The 23,598-nt window shown below is 38.7% G+C and overlaps 1 protein-coding gene across 1 annotated transcript; it reads left to right on the plus strand.

Annotated features, from left to right (window-relative positions):
• The first annotated feature begins 503 nt into the window (after window positions 1-503).
• Window positions 504-22,936, plus strand: ARL6IP6 (ARF like GTPase 6 interacting protein 6). The gene is made up of 4 exons (XM_072789240.1): window positions 504-915; window positions 1,969-2,022; window positions 11,033-11,165; window positions 21,519-22,936. The coding sequence occupies exons 1-4, from the start codon at window positions 519-521 to the stop codon at window positions 21,610-21,612; spliced, it is 678 nt and encodes a 225-aa protein (XP_072645341.1). The 5' UTR covers window positions 504-518; the 3' UTR covers window positions 21,613-22,936.
• Window positions 22,937-23,598: the final 662 nt, after the last annotated feature.

Raw genomic sequence — 23,598 nt, forward strand, 5'->3', positions numbered from 1 at the left:
AACAATGAGAAGGAGAGCGGGGGGCGGGGAGCGAGGGGCGGCGAGCCGCCGGGAGGGAGGGGGGCCCAGGAGGCGCGGGGCGTGCGGCGGAGGAAGGGGGCCGTAGCCCGGCGGGCGCTAGGACCAGGCGCGGCAGGACGCGGCCTCGGGGCGGCGGGGCGCGCGCGCCTGGAGGTGACGCGGCGGGGGCGGGGGTCTCCGGCCGGGACGACGCCCCGCGGGGGGCGGGGACCTGGCTCCCTTCGGGCCCTGCTCGGCGCTCTCCGGGCGCTCGTCCGCTTGCCGTCCTGCCCCCCGAGCTGGGGTCGCGCCCGGGCCCGCGGGCGCCCCGCCTCGCCTCAGGCCGCGCAGCGCCTTCCGCGCCCGGACGCGCACTCCGGTGCACCCCCGCGCCGCCTCGCCGGTGGTGGGCGCGGGGGCGGGGGCCGGCCGCTGATTGGCTGCTGCGGGCGCGGGGCGGGGCCGGGGGCGGGGCCGGGGGGGTCTCGCCCTCCGCGGGCGCGGCGGCCTTTCCCGCCATGTCGTTCGTGGAGACCGGGAGGCGCCCGCCTGCGCTGCGCCGACGTCCCGGCACCCCGGCCGCGTCCGCCCGGCCGGCCTTCGCCTTCCCCGCGGGGGGCGGGTGGGGGGACGCGGAGGGGGACGAGGAGGACGGGTGCGACCCGGTGGCCCGCGATCTGCGGGCGGAGTTCTCGGCCGGGGCGTCGTCGGAGCCCGCGGAGCGCCCGCTGCTCCGCGGGGGCGGGGGCGGGGACGGCTCGCCGGTCCTGCCCGAGAAGCGCAACGGCGTGTTGGCGGCGGGCGGCCAGGGTGCGGCGCGGCGCCGGCCGGTGCGGGTGCTGTCGATCCTGTGCTCGCTGCTGTTCGCGGTCCTCGTCGCCTTCCTCCTCGCCATCGCCTACCTGGTGGTGAAAGGTACTGACGCGCGCCCCCCGCCCCCCGCCCGGCCTCGCCCACCCGTCCCTTGCGGTGTGTTTCCCGAACGGGCAGGGCCGCGCCCGAGGTGGGAGGCCCGAGGTGGGCCAGCGCCGCCTCAGGTGGGTGCTCGGGCGGCCTGCGGACGCCGCGGTGGGACAGGCTGGCCGGCGGCGCCGTGGAGGCGGTGGCTCTGAGGCGATGGTGCTGAGGCGGCGGCGCTGAGGCGGCGGCTGTGGGGCGGCGCCGGTGCCGCGCGCGCTCGGACGGCCGGGCCGCCGCCCCACAGCCCCGGGCTCTGCTCTTACGGATGGAGTCCGTGGCTCTCGGCCGACGTGCGCTGGTGTCGGGGTCAGACCCCTCTGGTCTCCCCGGTCGTTAGTTGTGTTTCGTCGAGTGAGGTTAGACAGCCGCCGGGTGGAACAGAGGACGTGCGCGCGGTGTGCGATCCGGCGGGAAGGCTCGGCCGCGGCGGTCGGAGATCCGCGCGCAGTGTCCGCCCCGCGCTCCCAGGCCCCCGCGGGCCGGCGGGCGGCTCCCGGGAACCCCTGAGCGAGGACGCGGGGCGCGAGCCGCGGTGCAGACGTGGGCGCCGGGCTCCTTGCCGGTGCAGGTGGTCCCTGAGCGCGGAGCGGCCCCTTTTCCTCGGGTCACGACCCTTGCGACCTGGGCTTGGGTCCCTTGAGGACGGAGGAAGGGGCCCTAGTAGGCCGCGCGACAGCATCGCAGAAGGCGCGCGCAGGCACCTGGCCGCGCAGGAGCGCCGCCACCTCGAGGTTGAGTAGCCCCGCGGCGGGTGCCGAGAGGAAGGAGACCCACAGCCTCCGGGTATTTTCACAGCGACTCCAAGAAGCCCGCTTACTGGGCGATGCGCCCCGACGGACTGGATTTCCCTCGGAAGGCCGCACACCTAGTAGTGGATTCGCGCGTGGACCCTTTTGTTTCCGACTTCAGAGCACTTTCCACAGCTCCACAATATTTTTCCAGGTTTTGAGCTTCTATTTAAATTGTAAAATCGTTTATACTCAAGCCCCCTTTTTTTTGTATTTACAGAGTTACATGCTGAGAATTTAAAGACTGAAGACGACACAGACACCGGGCTACTAGGTATAAACTTAACTCTCATTTGATTTGCTTTGGAGTTCATTTTTATTTTTCCAAGTCATAAACTTAAACTATACAAATTTTTGGATAAAAAAATTAATATTCCCTTGTGCAATTCATGCAGTCTTAAATTTTTTAATTGCATTTGTGTGTGGTAAATTTTATTGGATTTTTTTTAATTTGTGTATTTGGTGTGTTTGTGTATACACCACACACAGTAGGAATGCAATTTGAACACCGCTGTGTGTGTGACAAAGACCCAGAGACTAACATTTTCTACTTAGTTCCTCAAAAAGTTTTCCTATACCTTTCCCCAGGAATTAAAAACAAAAAAATCTCCTCACAAACTTAGCAAAGATGACATCTTAAGCAGACCTCAGGAGAAATTTAAGTTCATTATCTCCTTATAAGCAACTTCCTTTTTTTTAAAATGTAAAAAGTATTAGACATACTTGCTTAAGTTAATGATGAAGTCAGCCTCAAATTTCTATAGAATGTAGAATGCTGTACAGACGACTAGTGAAAAATTGAAGGATTATTTATCTTGTATTTATTACTTTTTGCCAAAATAACTTTGAAGTGTTCAGAACCTGACCTGTTTGGGATATTTTACTACTTTTTGCTGTAATTTATTTGGTTGATCACTCTGAATCGGGGGGGAAAAAAAAAAGGCTGAGATCCTATCCTGCATGTCACCCCCCATCTCAATTTTAGCTAAACTATTTGTCTCTTCAAGGCTATTGGCCTTACAATGATACAAAGTATAGTCTGACTGATTTTGCAGAAGGGGTAAAACCTTTATCTTCAAATTATTGAAACAAATTATGGTTTGTTAGATGTCCCATGAAAACCTTTCTATAGTCTCGACTTCTTGCATGAGAAAATGTACTTTACAGTTGCTCATTCTATCAATGTATGTTGTATATTTTGTCTCTAAAAACAGCCAAGATTATGAGGCATTTCATAGCAGTTATTAAACTGTCAACTTGATGCAACAAGAATAGAACAATCTTAAGAACTAGGGAAAAATTCCATGTTGCTGTTTAAAACTTAGCAAATTTCATTCACATTTATGAAAAGTATAGGTGGCACTTTTCTTCTGAAGGAACAGCTTGTTTAGTATCAAAAGGAATATAGTAAGGCTTTGTCATTGCCCTGCTTCTTTTCCCTCTTCTAGTTTGGTAATACTTTTAGATGTACCTGATAGATATCTAATGCTGTGACAGCAAATAGGAAGATCATTAAGTCTGTGCTGGTGGCATGAATTAACTTTCAGGATTCAGGAACAATATCAGGAGTGAAGAGAAACTGTTGTATCTTTACAGCAAAAAACAAAACAAAACAAAAAAACAAAAAAACAAAACCACCAGAAACAAAAACAAACAAAAAAAAAGCACTAAACAACAGTAGTGCCAAAACAAAAATCCTTATGTTGAAGCAATGCTACAGTGGTCAGATGGAGAATATACTCAACATCTAGTGGACTAATTCAGTCAATTTCCTTAAAGTAGGCATGATTATCTTTATTTTTTTTTAAGATTGTATTTATTTATTCATGAGAGACACAGACACAGGCAGAGACACAGACACAGGCAGAGGGAAAAGCAGGCTCCCTGCAGGGAGCTGGATGTGGGACTCCATCCCGGGTCTCCAGGATCACACCCTGGGCTGAAGGTGGCGCTAAACCGCTGAGCCACCCGGCTGCCTGTAATTATCTTTAAAACAAATATTCATTCTAACCTGCAATAGAAAATGCTCTTTTCTACCAAGAGAATAGAATTCTTAACCTACCTCAGAGAAACAGTGCCAACATGATTAAGCTTCTATAAAGTTGTGGTTACTAAGATAGCACTTACCCTTGCATTGTTCTGAACTGGAATTCTCTCCTGTTGGAAGAAGAAAACAATATAACCTCTTTACAGAAGAATGTTTTGAGTTGACTACTGGCCTCTGTTAAAAGTCCAATTGAGAGCTCATAGTTGAAAATAGGCTATTTGTTTTTTTGTTTTTTTCAAATTTTACATGGATTCAAATCAGCTTTGAGTGAACAAATATAAAGGATTGCTGCATCAGAGTATCTGTGAAGGACTGCCTGTGGAATTGTATTCTTACCCGTTTACAAATGGTATAAAAGTTTTCACATGAAGAAACGATCTTTAATAAAAACTGTTTAATTTGTCCACTATTTACAGGAAAAGTGGAATGCAGCCTTTTTAAATCTTATTTTGTTGTATTTCATTGCATTTATTTTGCCTTGTTTGCTAGGTACCTCAAAGGTAAATGTAATATTTGTTTGTTTGTTGTAATGTTTGATTGTTTTGTGTATTAACCTTTTTTTGCTGTATTATTAGTGTCCATACTTGTTACCTTCCTATTTCGATGATTCCTATTTAAATTTTATTGCAAATTGCCTTAATTCTTTGAAAACGAACTGGTTTTTAGAATCAAATAATCTAAGTATAGTAACTGCTTTCCTATGAAAGAACTCTCTTTCTAGACAGGTTAATAAAACTTCTGCACACTGCGGATTTTTTTATTGCAATTTAAGCCTAGTCCAAGATTGGCATAGTTTAGTAAGAGCAGATTTTAGCAGCAGCTCTCATTTTAGTATGCATAAGAATCACCTGTACTTTCTTTAAAACAGTACCTCTGTGGGGCATCTGGGTGGCTGAGTCAGTCAGACACCTGCCTTTGGCTCAGGTCATGATCCCAGGACCCTGGGATAGAGCCCCATGTTGGGCTTCTCACTCAGTGGGAGCCTGCTTCTTTTTCTCTCCCTCTGCCACTCCCCCTGCTAGTTCTCTTTCTCTCTCTCTCTCTCTCTTTTTCTCTCTTTCTCTCTTTCTCTTTCTCTCTCAAATAAAATCTTTAACAAATAAATAGGTGAAAAATAAGAAGTACCTCTAGCTTTTGTTTTAGCTCAGGGTAGAAGCCAAAAATCTTCATTTTTTATAGGTAATGTTGATGCCTCTCAGTTTGAGAAATACTTTTATAGGGTAAGAATCTCTTTACAGGTGTGGTTTGTTTTGTTTTGTTTTTGAAGATTTTATTTTTAGGTAATCTTAATACCCAACCTGGGGCTCAATTTCATGAGGTTTTGATTTTTGGTACTTGTCATTTTTTGACATCTACTAGTTGATAGTTACACTGCCACAAGATTAAGAGTCTCATGCTCTACTGACTGAACCAGCGAGGCGCCCCTAAAAAATGTGTTTAAGAGCAGTTCAAGTCCTTGGGAGTTGACTGGTGACAGGCTAATAAGGTACAATGTATAAGTGCAAACAAATGCCCCTTAGGAAACATAACTTTGAAAGGACCTGAGACACTGCCATTCCATTCTCTTGTTATCTTTGCCTGAAAGAAGTCTTTATGGGAAACTGTGTATACCTTAAACAAAAAAAGGTTCGTGATGAACATGGTATCAGTACATTTGAGGAGTCATATGGTCTTACTGGCTAATAGGATTAGGCTATCAGTGTTCATCTTCACTGGTGAGGTAGACCAGCCAAGGAGGTATGAGAGATGCTGTCACCCAGTTTTGGTACTCATCTCCCCTAATCTTCCCTCAGTGACATTGGAAAGGCTTTCCTTTAATAATTGTCCTATAAACCATCTCGTAATGTAAGCCTTTTTTTTCAGGGAGGTTAATAAAACTTAAGTTTACTTAGTTAAAAATCACATTTTACTCCTTCTCCCTAAAGGTTATTCTCAGGCCAAATTGATTGCACCAATATACAACATAATGAGTTGTTTAATTTTTGCATATTGGCTTTTGTATCTGTCACATTATCCAAGTTTTATCACTTTTCACACACTTAGTTCTATTTTCCAATTTTTGCCTTTTTTTTTCATAGTCTTATTACAGGGTATGATAAAATGACCTTTTATTTCAGCCAAATCTGAAGTAAGTGTATAAGAAAAATAAAAGGTTTGCCTGTACCAGAAAATGTTTTGAGACTGTTATCATCAAAGTAAACATGGGACTAGTGCTTTGAGTATGCATGCTGTAAGTATGCCATACAGGAATCGTAATTGCCTTTGTGGAGTTCCTTCAGTCTAGAAAGCTTTTGATTCTTGGTACTTGTCACTCTTTGATATTTCTTAGTTAATAGGTAACTATAAGTCCCTCTTGTGGCTAAGACCAGATTTCTAGCATTTTGCAGTGTCAAGGGCTATTCTTGTTTTTAGCTGCCCATTTAGTTCTGCTTTATGATTAAGATGTTTTCAGGCTTCTAAATATTTACAAAGATGAGTGACATATACACAGTCCAATCAGAGATGAAGCCAATCATTTGAAGAGTTTATCAGTTATTTATTCTGCAGAAAGATAAGTGAGACTCTACCATCATAAGTTCATGATACAGAACACTAGAAACATGGTAAAAATTTCTGAGAGAATGGGTGTGTTGGGAAGTGACCCATTCTCTTAGGTAAAAATTGAAAACAGTCCACTCAGTTTCTTCCTTACAGTGAAAAATGACTGAGACTGTGAACTTAAACTTTTTCCAGCGAATATATGAACCTTGTAATTTCAGGCCACTATGTATTAAGGGTATGATACAGTGCGATTTGCAGCTGGGTGGGTAACTCAATTATTTCATGGAAAAATTCACAAATACATTATTGTATTCTGTGGTGGTGTTTGTAAATTGTGTGTATTGCTTATTCATATTAGTTAAAGAATGATGACTAAGGGGAAAAAAGAAGAGAAAAATAAAAGCCCAACAGGACTGGAAGAATAAAACTAAAATTTTAGATAATTTATCTGGGTTTTAGATTCTATTTATTTTAATCTCTTTTCTATAATGAATGTAACTCTCAATAAGAAAAACTTTAAATTTCTGAATTTAAGTTTAGAAAAATAGAAGTAATACATTCAGCCATTAATATACTATTGAAACTTAACAGTACGCCAAAACTTTGGTTTTTTTGTTTCACCTAGTATTACCAGCCGTCTTGTATTCGTCACTATAAATTATCTCTTGAACCAAAGTTCACAGCAGTATATATTAGAATTTTTGTCGTGAGAGAGTTTAGGCACAACATGGGTTATTAGCAAGATTTATTATTCAGCCAAATTATTAGTCACAAAAATCATTACAGGTCTCCTTATTACATAGAAGCAGTAATGAGAAGCACACATTTGGACCTCTAAATCGCAAGAATTTGGTGATCTGAAGGGATGTTTCTTAGGCTAATGAAGTTAAACTTTAGCTGGCATCAGAATTAGCTAGCTTGTTATGTGAGAAAAATAAAGTACGAGACAGTTTTTCTGGTGAGAATTTGTGGAAAGTGGAATATATATGTGTGTGTTGTACATTTAGTTGTACATAACTAGCTCTGTATATATGCCTATGTTACTTAGAGAACTATAATTTTTAGAAAAGATGCACAACAAACTTAGCTAATTGCTTTTAGGAGTAGAATTGTTGAATTGAGGTAGAAAGACTTAACTTTTATATTCCTTTATACATTATAAAATGTTAGCTCTTGGTAAAGTGGGGTTATGTTATGTCAAGTTTTTAGCTTCTGGATTCTGGAGAAAGGGACTTGTTACAGTTTTAGTTGTTGCTAGCTGCCAACTTGTGTGGCTTTTCTGCTTTTTCACAAACAAATTGAATTACTTTCTGAAGCATGAGCACTTTTAGACCATGATACTACAGTGTATTTTTTTTTACCCTATTACTATGAATTGACTTTTATCAGTGGTGTAAATGTTGATCAGTTCAAAATGAATATAAAATTAAAAAGCCCAAAGTGAAGCAAACAGATTGTGGAACAGCAGTCAGTTTTGAGAACTCAAAAATATTCTTGTATTAATTTTGACAGGTGTCCTGTTAAAGCACCTGAGTGAAAAAGTTTGATGGGCTTTAGAGAGCCTCACATTTTGTTACTTTTTTAATCTATTATTTTGTGTCTTTCTCATATTTTTTAGATGTTTAGAAGTTTCTGTTATTCCACAAGACTCCAAACATAGTTGATTTTTCAGAATTCCTATCTTTTGTTCTGCAGACCTTATGTGTTATCTGATATCAAACAGTGTAAATTTGTCAATTCTGTTCTCTCCTTTAGCAGTACTCATCTAAATAATAATATTTGGTAGAATAACTATCTTTAAGTTGTAGCTGCACACTAAGTATGCTGATAATTTTTATTTTGGCCCCCTGTCTGACTGTGTTGACAAGACAGCTATATCTCAGTCTCTGCTGAGGTTCTGTCTACCTAGTTCCAAGCTGGGTTACAGTTCTAAAATCTGACACTGTGCCAGGGCATTAGGGTGGGATGCAATGTAGTCCTCAAAACATTTGTTCAAATGAGTTACTGCTGAAACATCTTGCTTTCTGGTCAGGGTGGCCTTTCAGATGTAGCTCTTTTACAACCACGTCACCATCTGCTGTTTCTATGCCCCACCTAGGGAAGAGACAACTATAGTCTTGGCTCTGGGCCTGTCTGCCAAGATACTGTATGTAGCTATGATCCCTCTGTAGTGTTGTATGGCCTTAATCCAGGACTCTGCCAGAAATCCCCAGCAGTACTGCCCCCTCTCCACCTATACACACAAGGGCAGACACACCTCTTTCTTCAAACAAAGAGAATCTTTCTCACCGGCGCATAAAGCCCTCGCTTTCTTAACTCCCTGTACTACAGAAGCATTTTTGTCTGTACCCCAAACAACCCATTATCTCTGCTGTCTATCCAAGATATTTTGTATTGGTCTACCTTCCTCTTACTTATCCCTTAATCATTTTGCAGCATAAAAACCACAGAGACACTGGTTATTTCTTTGTCACATCCTTCTGGGGCAGGGAACATACAGTCTATTATCTCTTTGAAAGGAGGTAAAAGGGAAACTAGTGAGAAAAAATTAAGGTTAATCTTTCAAAAATACATTGCCATAGTATTTTGTAATACTTTGTTGCTCTGAGTTTGTCTTTTAGCTTGTTTTATCAGTCTATTACTGGGCTTCATATGGTTTACAAAGAGCTCGATGCACATATTTCTTAATGCCTCTTGCTAAAAGACATCTTGGTTGTGCATTTTGTGTAACCAGGAAATTTGGCAATTCATTAGTCTTTCTCAACTGTAGTCTTCTTAACCTTTTCCTCACTCCCAGTACTACGGAGGCCTGTGACACACTCCTAAGTAGTGGTGGCTTAGTAAACTCTCTAAGGGACAGTTTGAATATGTATCTGAAAACCATCAAATTAATTTGTTCTTTCTGTTGTCACTTTGTTGATTTCCCTCATTCTTCCATTTCTCAACCTTTTCCCCCTTCCTTGAGTCCAGTATAATACCATTGCTTTTGATTTTTTTTTTTTTTTTAAATCATGAGCGACACAGAGAAAGAGAGGCAGAGACGCAGGCAGAGGGAGAAGCAGGCTCCACGCAGGGACGCCGACGTGGGACTCGATCTCGAGTCTCCAGGATCACACCCCCGGGCTGCAGGCGGTGCTAAACTGCGCCACCGGGGCTGCCCCATGCTTGTGAATTAAGATTTCTTTGAGCGGAATCCCTGGGTGGCGCAGCGGTTTAGCGCCTGCCTTTGGCCCAGGGTGCGATCCTGGAGACCCGGGATTGAGTCCCACATCGGGCTCTCCCGGTGCATGGAGCCTGCTTCTCCCTCTGCCTATGTCTCTGCCTCTCTCTCTCTCTCTCTCTCTCTCTCTCTGTGTGACTATCATAAGTAAACAAACAAACAAAAAAAAAGATTTCTTTGAGAAAAATCTTCCATTCTTCTACTCTGACTGACACTGAAATCTAGGGTCCCAACCCATTTGTAAATTGGGAGTTAACCTTTGTTCATATACTCAGGAAAATTGAAGAATCAGATTAGGTTGGTTTATAACGTTTATAGGAAAGTTTAAAAAGTAGACACTGGGATCCCTGGGTGGCGCAGCGGTTTGGCGCCTGCCTTTGGCCCAGGGCGCGATCCTGGAGACCCGGGATCGAATCCCACGTCGGGCTCCCGGTGCATGGAGCCTGCTTCTCCCTCTGCCTGTGTCTCTGCCTCTCTCTCTCTCTCTGTGACTATCATGAATAAATAAATAAAATCTTTAAAAAAAAATAAAATAAAATAAAATAAAAATAAAAAGACACTGTAAAATTAAGTCATGTCAAAAATGAAATAAAAAATGTCAAGACATTTTAACAGTGAAGTTTTTTTTTTTTTAATTTTTATTTATTTATGATAGTCACACACAGAGAGAGAGGGATCTCTCTGTTGGGATCCCACTGTTGGGATCCCAACAGTGAAGTTTTTTAACCACTTTCCCGTAGTTGAATTTTATAAAGCTGCCGATAAGTTATATTCATAAGTTGAATTTGTACTTTTTACATGTTAAATAATTAAAATATTTATAATTATTTTTAATCATTTTATTAGCTTATCATTGAATTGTTAAGATATGGGCAGCCCGGGTGGCTCAGCGGTTTAGTGCCTGCCTTCGGCCCAGGGCGTAACTCTGGAGACCCAGGATTGAGTCCTGGGTCGGGCTCCCTGCATGGAGCCTGTTTCTCCCACTCCTCTGCCTGTGTCTCTGCCTCTCTCTCTCTCTCTCTCTCTGTGTGTGTCTCTCATGAACAAATAAATAAAATTTTTAAAAAATGTTAAGATATTAAATGATATGACTTTTTTTTTTTTTTAATTTATTTATGATAGTCACACAGAGAGAAAGAGAGGCAGAGACACAGGCAGAGGGAGAAGCAGGCTCCATGCACCGGGAGCCCGACATGGGATTCGATCCCGGGTCTCCAGGATCGCGCCTGGGCCAAAGGCAGGCGCCAAACCGCTGCGCCACCCAGGGATCCCAAATGATATGACTTCTAATTGTGCTTTAATATTTTACATTTTTGCATGGGTTTGCTTGTAGTAAGCCCAAATCTCTTGTATCACTTACATGCAAATCAGAAGTTTAGAAATATACATGATCTTCTGAACACGAAGATACTGGTTTAATTTAAATTGCTTTGGTGTTAATAATAATAAAAGTTTTCCTTCTCTCTTCCCATTAAGGGTTCTGGACTCTACTTATAATATCTCTATCTGCTGGATTCTCCTGCTGTAGCTTTTCTTGGACAGTGACTTATTTTGACTCTTTTGAACCAGGGATGTTTCCTCCTACTCCTCTTTCACCTGCCAGGTTCAAGTAAGTATTCCTGTTTATTTTTATTTTTTAACCCATTCCAACTCTGTTGAAATGCTAATACAGAAAGGAGCAAGAAGCTTCTAATTTATAAGATAACGTGTTGAGGTCCCAACATCTATAAAATATAAATGACTTCAGGTTTTCAATTTGACTCAGCCTTTAGATAAATGGAGAATATTTTAAATTCCTTACCTAGATAATGCAATGATTTTTTAAAAAATTCAAGAAATTCAAGTGATCTAAGACATAAGAAACTTTGGTATTTGTTCCTTTGGAATGGAATCTCATTTAAACAGTTTATGAAGGCTAAATTTATATCGGCAATGTGAAAGTTTTACTAAATGCATGTATAAATGGTCAGATTTATATCAACTTAATAATTGAATTGGACTTTTCCTTAGATTTCAGTTTTGTGTAATTAGCAAGCATTTATGGCACCCAGTTTATATGTCTAGATGCGTTTCACTGTGAAACAATATTTTTTTGGTCTGTGTTTTCTGTATTTCAAAAGACTTTCAAAAAATCCAGTAGATGGTTGTGCTAATCTAGTTTATTTATGTCAGGAAAACTCAAATTATAAATACTTCAAATTTCCAAATAAGAGTTTCTAAGACGTCTAGTTTATTCTACAAACTGAAGGGTTGGGGAAAAGGTGAAGAGTAGAAAACAAATTCTGATTTAAGATATGTACGTTACCAGAGTATTACGGTTGTTATTGTTGCTGTTATTACTACCAGCTCCAACTTACTTCATGGAGAGCTTGTAGAGACCAAATAAAATCTATTTGAGGGACTCTATAAATAGGAAGTTTAATATTAACTATATTTATTAATAATCATTGTTATTACCAGCTCTTATTATTAGTGAACTCATATTTTTTTCCTTATAAATCTGTCTTTAAAACTTCTAGCTTTACTTTAGATGACGTGTGTGTATTTTAAACAGCTTAATAAATCCCTGTCTGTATATGAAACAAATCATATACTTACCAATAAATTTTGTATATGTGTGTTCAAAGTGGTTAATGAGTAATTAATAATCTAAATTGACTAAGTTATACCTAACAGTGAAATAATTTCATAGTTTGTATGACCATTCAGTTGCAAAGTTAATTTTGCTATGTGATATTGTGTTTAATTCAAATTTATATTCTTGCTACCTGATGACATTAATTATTTGATAACAAGATGTATGTATCCAATGTCGATAATATAATGAGACTCCTTTCATAAGCCACCAAAAACCATAATCCTTTTTTTTTCCTTTTATTTCTTTTTAACTCACTTCTCTCCTGATTTCCAGCCCTACAATTTTAGCTGGTTAGCAGAGCTGGCAGCCTAGATATCAGAAAGCACCTTGCATTTAAAGTTATTAAGACTCTAGCTGGTCTTAAAGACCTCGGTCTCCATCCACTTAACAAGGCTTGAAACCCTTATTCAGTTTATTTATCCTTTGCCAAATGTACTCATTCCTGCTTTTTGAAGTGTTACTGGAATACTTTATCTTTGCACCTTGAGCGTTTTTGCCCTTTTTAAGGCCTTGGCCGCTGAACTTCACTCCTTGGTCTCCCTTAGTCCAAGCTTTCGCTCTTCGAATTCATCCCGTATTTTGTTACCTCTGTTAAAACAGATCTTAGTCACAGCTCTTCCTTGTGAAGAGCTTCAGCAACTTTCCCACTGCCTTCAAAATGATGTCTGACTCTCAAGTATAGCAGAACAGTCCTTCCCCAAGTGATCCTACCCCACTTTTCCAGCTTCATCTTCAGCTGTTTGTCCAGTGCACCCTACTCTGTAGCCACATACCAGATTACCTTGACATCCCTTGAATAAACTCTGGATTTTTGAGATGCCTTGACTTTACTCTTACTGTTTTCTGTTCCTGGAATATGTTTTTCCCTTGCAGATATTTTTCTACCCTCACCAGAATTCATAAATCTTATAGATGTGAGAAGCTTTTGGAGTTAGAGAAAAAGCATTTCAGTGTTTTAAATAACTGTAACTCTGTGGGTATTTAACTGATTTCTTAAAAAATTATCTCTGCATTTCAGGTTGCCTGGGTAACTCAGTCAGTTGAGCGTCTGACTCTTGGTTTCAGCTCAGGTCATGATCTCAGGGTCATGGGATCAAGCCCCCATATTGGGTTCTGCACTCAGTGGGGAGTCTGCTAGAGATTCTCTTTCTCCTTCTGCCCATCCTCCTGCTTGCACACATGTGCCCCCCTCCCCTAAAAAATAAATACATAAATATTTAAGAAAAATTATCTTTCCATTTTTTATTAAACTAGAACCCATAGTGATAGACTTGTTTTCAGTGTGTTATTAGTCATTCAATTTTTTTTTTAAGATTTTATTTTTAAGTAATCTGTACACCCTATGTAGGGCTTAAATTCACAACCCAAGATCAAGAGTCTCATGCTCCACTGACTGAGCTAGCCAGGTCCCCTTACTCATTTAATTTTAATATGAGATAGTGTCTGATTAGAGACTTAGACTGCATATTTTTTAATACAGCCCTAAAGCCACAGTATTGAAAAATGTTCATATATATAAATTTGGATTCCTTTCAGTATGTAAGTTGGATAACTTAATTTTATATGTGATAAATCAATTATTCAATATTCATGGCCGTGAGTGAAACTATAATTTAAAATTATCTTGTGTTGATATAGACACAGCCCAAAAACGGCATACAATAAATATAGTGATGGATGATGGCATAGTAACAGAAATCACAGACAAAAAAGGCATATAAGATAGTGATAATTGGTAAAACTAAGTTTTATAGCAAAAACTCTACCTTCTAGTGCTTGTGGGAAATAATGCAGTAACTACTTCAGAAATGGCAAAATAAGTATATTCTCTATGTCACCAGTAGAATGAGAGCTTGCACAGGGAAACAACTTCTCTACCTTTCGTGAAAGTTGAAATCTTCAACCTTTATTTTCTTAGAAATCAGATTGATATATTTCATTAATATGTAATATGCATTGATAAAAATATGTTTGTAACAGGCTATGTATTCTTTTATAACTTAATGATGTTAATATATAGATTTTTATCATTATATGAAAAATGCAAATTCTTTGTTGAAAATTCAAAAACAAAAAAAAGGAAAATTTATGAACAGAAAGTGACTGCTAACATTTTAATGTATACCTTTCCATTCTTTGCATATTTTAAAAATTAAAATTGGAATCATAGTATACATACTGTTTTATAAACCATTTTTTTTTTAATTTTTTATTTATTTATGATAGTCATACAGAGAGAAAGAGAGAGAGAGCCAGAGACACAGGCAGAGGGAGAAGCAGGCTCCATGCACCGGGAGCCCGACATGGGATTCGATCCCGGGTCTCCAGGATCACGCCCTGGGCCAAAGGCAGGCGCCAAACCGCTGCGCCACCCAGGGATCCCTATAAACCATTTTTTATTTAACATTATGTTGGAACATTTTTCCACTCAGTATTTCTTTTGAATTTTCAGTGTTTTAAATAACTTTAAAGACCGGTCATGATAGATGTCAGCTTATTTTTTTAAATCTAATATAAATGAGGGATCCCTGGGTGGCGCAGTGGTTTAGCGCCTGCCTTTGGCCCAGGGCGCGATCCTGGAGACCCGGGATCGAATCCCACGTCAGGCTCCCGGTGCATGGAGCCTGCTTCTCCCTCTGCCTGTGTCTCTGCCTCTCTCTCTCTCTCTCTCTGTGACTATCATAAAATAAATAAAAATTAAAAAAAATAAAAAAATAAAAAAAATAAATCTAATATAAATGATAGCTAGATTCTAAGATAGTTAACCAAATCCCTGTTTAATAAATTAAGTAGAAACTAAAGAAAAGCAGGTCAGTTAAAAATCATAAAATGAAGGGACTTTTTTTCTTTATATTTTTACTTTCTAGCTCCATGAATATCAAACATGAAGAGAGTAAAATAATCGTGCCTAATTGGTTTGTTAAAAAATCATTATTTTGCTCTCCTTTGCAGATTTTAAACATTTAGGCCTTTTTTTACCCCTCAAACAAGCTAGTTGGTAGAAGTTGGAGAAAAAAATTGAGAGGACCATGTTTACTGTGGCTCTCAATTGTTTATCCCTAAAAACACAAACTCCTTAAGGAAAGAAAAAAAAACATTTATTGATAGTAAATATTATATGAAGGGTCTAATGAAATCAGTTTGAACGAATAATTCATTGGGAGAGTTGAGATTAGAAATCAACCCTTGTATTAAAATAATTTTTCATATTTAATTCTATTATATTTGTTGGATATTTTCTTGATTGAGGCTACTATAACAAAGTACCATACACAGGGTGGCTTATAAACAACAGAAATTTGTTACTCTCACAGTTGTGGAGACTGGAAGACCTGTATCAGGGTGGCAGCTTGGTCAGGTTCTAATGAGAACTATCTTCTGGGTTTGCAAATGGCCTCCTCATTGTATCCTCACAAGGCTGAGAACAGGTTTCACTCTCATGATCTCATCTAATCCTGATTACCCCCAAAGGCCCCGTCTGCTAATGCTATCACATTGGGAGGTAAGGTTTCAACATAGGAATGGCAGTGTGGAGAGGGGTACAACATAGTCCATAATAAAATTTAGAAGTTTTCACTTGTAGATAAGCACAGGACCTTTAGGGAGTAACAAGATAAAGAACTTAGCAAGGTATGTTTTCAGACAGATATTTAATGGACTTCAAAAGGCATATTAAGAAAAATTGTTATCCTGACAGCAAACTTTGCTGATCTGAAAGTATATTGTAATGTGATACACACAGACTTCTCTATTAGGAAGCACTTTCTTTGTGTTTTTGGATCCATTATACTTATAAATTATTTTCTTAGTTGCTTCTGAACGTAGGTAACCGTGTAATGGTAACCTCTTAAATAATGAGACGAGGCAGTAACTTTTGATTACTTGAAGTATCTTTATAGGCTTTCCCACTTCTCACTACTTTATAACATTACTGCTCTTTGAGACTACTTAATGAACATCTCCAGTTCCCTTCTCATTAGTTTTCCCTATTCATTCATTCAGTTTTCTCAGTGATTTCCAAGCAGGCAAATATAACAATATATGTGATCAGTATTTCACATTGTGATGATCTGCTTTAATTATAGTTTCCAGCAGTTACTATATCTAGGTATGTGACCTACCCAAGCAAAGATACTACACTATTTAATTAAGTCCTCCTGACTGGGGAGGTATTAAGATATGAAGCTGCATTTTTCCTGACAATGAATTTCACATTACCTGTGCCCCATCTAGTAGAGCAGTGATGTAGCTGCAGGTTTACAGTTATCCAGCACGCTAAAAATAAAAACCATTCCGTTATTATTATAGGTCCCACCTACAGTAGAAATGTTACCTTATAGTTTAGAAATAAATTTAGTGGAAAAATGATAATGTAAGTGATGGGTTTGGCAAACCACACAATGTAGAAAGCTTCTTTGGTTTGTAATTAAGAATCAAAATATTTAGTAATAGTGAAATGAAAAATAGTGAAAGAAGTAATTAAATTTGTCTATCTTGTAATTTTACTTGGAGTCAAGGGTCAACATTATTGAATTAAGGGTGTTCCTTCATTACAGTCAATAGTTAACAAGTCTTATTGTTGGAATGAAAAACGTATTTAGATCAAAATTAAAATTTAACAGCATATGACTGTAGCCTTCAAGCCAAGAAGTTAACTTTGTAAGGATAAGGTTATTATTTTGTGCTAGAAATACCCACAGAGACTTATTTCAAGAAGAAAAAAAGAAATCAATGCTTGTTTCCAAAGTTACTAAAGATGAGCTGTGTTACAGAAATTGAGTAGTACTGAAAATTTCAAATTTTAGCCTAATCCTGGTCAAAGGTAATATAAAAATAAAATCTCTGGTTATATGGCTATCTGAATCCAAAGTCTAGATCACTGCATCTCTTGCTGAGAAATTGATTTTAAATGATATTTCTCCCTTTATTTTGAGAAATATTTTACAAATAGCATATCATGCATTCACAGTGTTGTAGATTTTAGAGAATGTCTCAATTTTTCATAAATCCTCTGTTGACTTCTGTTTTAAGAAATTTGTCATCATCAATCTTATAAGTGAAGAGTCCTTTTGAGGGTAGAATGAATGAATGATTGTAGTTATGACTTTTTAGATGCAGGGTTCATGGTCAAAAAGTAAGGAAACTTTACAATTATTGGTACTATGCCATGATTTCTACGAATGTGCTAATGAAGAGTAGTGTCTTTTCACTAAACCTGCTTTAAATATCATCTATAGAATTTGGCAGTCTACAGTGTTTCATAGTTAATATACAGAACAGGAGCTGCTATCTGCTGCCTTCCTGAAAGTGTTGGTCTTTTTTGTTAGGATCACTCTGAGTTATCTGCCTTTCTATATCTTCTTCCAATCACAAATGATATTTGGTAAATATGAAGATACTCAGTTTCAAAAAACACATGCTTTTAATTTTTAATTTATTTCTACAAAGCTTTGGTTTTTTTTTTTTTTAAATAGAAGTGTATTGCCTTACAATGCTATTTGGAATATGAAAAGTAAAGTAGAAGTGAGAAAGAAAAGGGAACAGTTGGTTTTTATGTGAATTGCTTTTTGGTAAACTGTTTTTGGTAACCATTTTACAGACTACAGATTAACACATGATCTGATACTCTTGCATGTGTTTGTTTGTTTTTTTAAGTAGGCTCCATGCCCAGGCTGGAGCCCGTTGCAGAGCTTGAACTCACAACCCTGAGATCAGGAGTTGCTTAACAGACTGAGCCGCCCAGGCACACTTGTATTATTTTCTATGTATAGTGTCTGGAGTATAATCAGATGTTGAAATATTTAAATTTCATAACATTTGTATATGATTATGTGTCATTGTAGAAGGGAAGCATACAATGAGTTAAATATTTAATCCTAGAGAATTCCAGTTTTAGGATTGGCATTGATGTATTATATTTTTTCTCTATTCATCATGAGGCTTGTTTTTCTGTTATTAAAGAGTTTTCTCTAACTTTTTGTTCTTGACTTTGGGGGCTTTAATTCTTGGGGGTTGAGAAGATATGGACAAACACAATAGTAAAATCATAATAGAAATGGAGTTATGGATTCTTGGGTAGTATCATGAGTCTTAGAGGTATAGGTAAGTGGGTGATTTAGTATTTAAATTAGAAGTCCTTTTCCAAGCACACTAGACTGAACATTGAGCACAATAAGTTGACTCTACAACTTTTTTATATAGATTTTGACAAGCTGCCTCTTTGTTCAGTCAGATTCTTTGTTGCCTTGGACTAATGAAACAGATGTCAGATGGCTAATTGCAGTAGGAAAGAAAAGCTACTGACAAGAGATAGATCAAAAACTTGGCCTTGATATTTGAGCATCATGAAGTTTTATTATCTGGGTACTGTTTGGAGCCATCAGTGGCAGTGTGGTCACTATAAATGAATATATTAATGGTGTTGCATTAATATATGGCTTCTTGAGGTGAAGGGTTAAAATATATGCATGTTGTATATTCCATTACTGTTCTAAATGGAGATTTAAGTAGATGTAACAAATTCCTGTAAGAAATCATATTAACCAATTTGGTTTCCTTGTTTTCATAAAGTAAGGTAGCAAGTGACTATTTGCTTTGTACCTGTTTGCTATGGCTTTTGCTTATGCTAATTTATAAATTTATAATGTTTTATATATGGGCTACTGAAAAGGCATAGGTCCATATGCATAGAACAACAATGATAAGAAATACTTGAGAGATAGTACTTGCCAGTTTTGTTCTTGGAACTTTTTATGTGTCAACAATCTTTGTAAGTCATAAAAGGCAGCCTGGTATATGAAAGGCCTTATAGGGACGCTTGGGTGGCTCAGTGGTTGTGAGAGCCTGCCTTCAGCTCAGGGTGTGATCCCAGAGTCCCGGGATCGAGTCCCGCATCGGGCTCTCTGCATGGAGCCTTATTCTCCTCTCTCTTCCTATGTCTCTGCCTCTCTCTGTGTCTCTCATGAATAAATAAATAAAATTTTAAAAAGAAAAAAGAAAAAAAAGTCTTACAAAACAGAGGAGGTGGCTTCCAGGGCACCTGGGTGCGTGGCTCAGTTGGTTAAGCATCTGCCTTCAGTATTTTCTTGAGATTTTTTTTTTAAGATCTTATTTATTTATTCATGAGACACACACACACACACACACAGAGGCAGAGACACAGGCAGAGGGAGAAGCAGGCTCCATGCAGGGAGCCCGACGCGGGACTCGATCCCGGGTCTCCAGGATCAGGCCCTGGGTCGAAGGTGGTGCTAAACTGCTGAGCCACCAGGCTGCCCTTAATTGAGATTTTTTAAGCTGGACATCTGACTGTGGCCTACTACTAGCTGTCAATTATCTTTTCTTGAGTAATTGTTACTTATTTTGCAATTTTATCCTTTCTGTTCTTTTTCTCCCTTTCTATTCTTTTGATGTAGACATTCTTTCTTTAATGAAATAATGTGGATATTAGTTCAATTTTCAAACATTGTTTTTGGCAAAGTAAAAGTTTGGCAACAAAACACAGTTTCACTTATTTCCTTTTTTCAAAATAATTTTTTTTGACTGACTCATAAAATCCAAAGACTTGGGATTTTATTATTCTTGTATCTTGTGTACTATTTGCCCTGACTTCCTATGGAATGAAGACTTTGCTTAATCAAGATGGTACTCCGCACAGATAGAAATTTTGGGGCATTTTTCTATCTCAAAAATGTACTCTGTGTACTTTCGGGGCAGCCCAGGTGGCTCAGTGGCGCATGAAAGAGTAGGGAATTGAGATTATAAAGGACTTCCAAGTATAAAGTAAGGGGTGACCTTTCCCTTAATGAGAGACAGTATTTCCTAAGAGAGGGAAGCTTGCTTTTTAAAATCCTAACTCTTCTGTCCTAAATAGCACTCATAAAGTTAGTTGGAATACACACAACTTTATCCTCTCCAGCAATTTCTAATAAGTAATCTTCAATAAAAAGAATACAAAAGTTGTATCATTTTATGTTTTTGAGAGAAACGTAAGAGGAAATGCTTTGCAAGTAATTGAAATGCGGTGGTGTTTAGTATTTTCTTTCAGATTTTGGGTTTGGTTAAGAACTTTTGATTCCAGATAAAGAACTGAGAGCTATTCCTACCAAAGCTCACACAGCTTAAAATTCTCTATGAATTAGAGATTTCTTGGCTAGGCATAGAATGAAAAATAAAAGGCGGCTCAGGAGTGTGACGGGGGACGCGTGAGTACGGGGCTGGCTCGTCCTGTCTCCCCTGAGCCCGCCAGACACAGAAGCAAGTAGCCAGTTGGTTCTTAACGTAGGGTCTGGCTCAGCCCCTCACCCTGACAAGCGCGGGGAGTGTTCTGCTGAACACTGAAAGTTCCTAAAGATGAGCAAAGAGTATTGCTGCATTAGTTAGTGGAAAGAATGTTAAAGAAAATGTAGTAAAATTGCTGTAAAATAGAGGAATCAAATGTCAGGGGAAATCTGTGCACATAAGCTAGTAGGCATGCGCATAGTAATCATAAAATAAGAAATGTGTCTTTGCTGATACCTAGGAACTCATTGAAAGCCAGTTCAATTAAGTAACCTGTTAAGTTGAAAACTGGAATGTCGGGCAGCCCTGGTGGCGCAGCGGTTTAGCGCTGCCTGCAGCCCAGGGCGTGATCCTGGAGACCCTGGATCGAGTCCCACGTTGGGCTCTCTGCATGGAGCCTGCTTCTCCCTCTGCCTGTGTCTCTGCCTCTCTCTCTCTCTCTGCATCTCTATGAATAAATAAATAAAATCTTTAAAAAAAAAAAAAAAGAAAACTGAAATGTCTATAAAAGACATAATCTGATTTATGACACACAAATGGACAAGTGCTATTTTTAGCGCTTACAAGAGTAAGCACTAAACTACTAAAGAGTAGTTTCTTCATGTAATCTAAAAATGGTACAAACAGGATATATTATTTCAGGTTGTACCTGAAATAATTCATATATTTAGTTCTGAGTGAGAACAAGGAAACAGTGCTCATTAATGAAAGAACATGCTTCTAACAAGATTTATACTGTAGAATTAGGTTATGATACACTCAGTGACTGAATCGCAGTAAAGAAATACAAGGGATTAAATTGAACATTTTGCTGAAATGAAACTGAAAAATCATATTTGACTACAAGGACAGTTTTTGATAGAGAACTTGAGGTCACTCTATTTACTAATCCTGCAAATATCCAATACTCTTTTTTAACATATACTAAAGTATAAAATATTAGGGAAACATTTTTAGGTTGTAAGCATTTTCAGTAAAAACTGATGGTGTTTCTGTTATACCAAATTACATTTCCTTTTTTTGTTCCCCCCTCCCCCCACACAGGAAACTGACTGGACATTCTTTCCACATGGGCTACAGCATGGCAATTTTGAATGGCATTGTTGCTGCTCTTACTGTAGCATGGTGCCTCATGTAAACCCACACCGAAAGACTATTTTTGGCAAAACTTAGTCATGATCGCTTTGTAATAACAGGGAAGAACATCATTTGTCTACTGAGAAGACCAAGAAACCTGCTGTTACGTGGTTCAGATACATGTCATATCATCGTCATTATGGAGGACCTTCCTTTTTTTTTTTTTTTTTTTTTTTTTTTTTAATGGAGGACCTTCGTTAGCACCATTCTAGAATTTAGGCATTTAGAATATCTGAGTGTTAAATTTCAAGTAATTTCTTAAAAATGTAAGATGTTTACCTCATCTTTTTACTTTTGTGTGCGTTGTCCTTATAAATTATAGAAAACATTTTAATTGAATTCAAACATGAAAACTTGAATATAGGATAATGCTATGTATAATACTACATTTTTGCTAAGAAATACTAGTAGTACTGTTTAAATGAGATAGAAATACTTCTTATTTATTCATGATACTAGAAAAGCAAACAATGCCAACTATTTCAACATTTTGTAGAAGCTACTTTGAAATCAGAATATTTAGTTTTCAATAGTCATAATCAGTGGAAGGTGCATTTATATTTTTAAAGGAGGTATAATTGCGTATGTGGTTTTTTTTAATATATTTTCCTACTACATATTGATTTTGTATGTTTTTAAAATTGCTACATCTAGATAAATGTTATTTTTTAGCTGGTGAAAGCCTAATACCTACCATTTTAAATAAATACTGTGTTTTTTTAAAAAAAGCAAAAAAACACAAAAGACAATCTGATTTTAAAATTAAGTAAACCTATTTTCGCAAAAAAAAATACTTAAGGCATTAAAATATTGAGAAATTTGAAGTTGTTCACTATTTGTTTCCACAGTTGGAAATATTTGTCTTGGTGTATACATGATTACTCCGATAGAAATGGTATTAGTTTGTTTTTAATAAATATAAATCTGAAAGTTTTATATTTAGAAATGCTTGAACTACTTTGTTTTTAATCTCAGAAATTTAGTTACCAAAATAGAAAAGGTATTTTGATAATGTATATATGTATAGTCTTTTTACATATAGTTTCATAATATTTATATTTAAATGTTCTTCTACAATTGTTTGTTTTTGTTTTATAGTAATAAAGCTTAATTGTTCCCACTTCTTTTCTAAATACCTGTTTGGGAAATACAATTTTAGAAAGATGAACTATTTAAAATACTGTTTTCCCTGGCCATAGAAAAACTTATATTAGGAAGGCATTGTGTAGCAAAACTACTTATTCAGGCCAAATGGGAAAGGAGTATGTGCAGTGTGTTCCTGTTTATCTACTAAGTGTTGTTACTGAGTAAATGATTTAATGATATTCCTAAAAGTCTTAACACTTTTTTTTCCTCTCTAAAACTTCCCATTGGAAATGACAGATGCGGCTCCAATTTAAATTATCTGAAGTGGTTAGATTAATAGGGGTGGGAGGTATGTGTACGTGTGTTTATATACACTTATATACATATACAAATCCTGTGGCTTAAAATATCCCTTCCAAAGTGGTTAGAGTGAATTTATTTTCACTCCCTGCTTTTCTCCTCTCACCCTCCCAGCTCTTCCATTGCCATGGAATGTACAGGTAACAAAATTAGTTTTTCTTCTTTCCACCCTTCCAAACTCCCCTCCCCAACCCAATTTGCATAGCTCCTTCCAGATTTTTTGTGTCCTACGACTAAGAAAAAGATTACAGTACACCTTCGGTATACAGGTATCTGTAAGATATGTATATCTATGTATAATATAAATACATATATATCTGCAAAATATTTCTTCTGAAACCCCGTTTCTTCCGGTCTAACACTCCTCTTTCGTGGGAAGTTCCTCTCTAGTACATCATGGGGTCCAAATATAAACCATCCTACCTCCATAGCAGAGTGATTGAGTAAGGATAGGGTATGTAACCAAAGCTGGGTCAATCCTAGCTTCTTATCTCTCTTGGCCACAGTGATTGCAGTGGGGGTGCCAGAAAGGTTGGATTTC

Source organism: Canis lupus, chromosome 20 (assembly GCF_048164855.1).
Source record: "Canis lupus baileyi chromosome 20, mCanLup2.hap1, whole genome shotgun sequence".
NCBI lineage: Eukaryota > Metazoa > Chordata > Mammalia > Carnivora > Canidae > Canis > Canis lupus.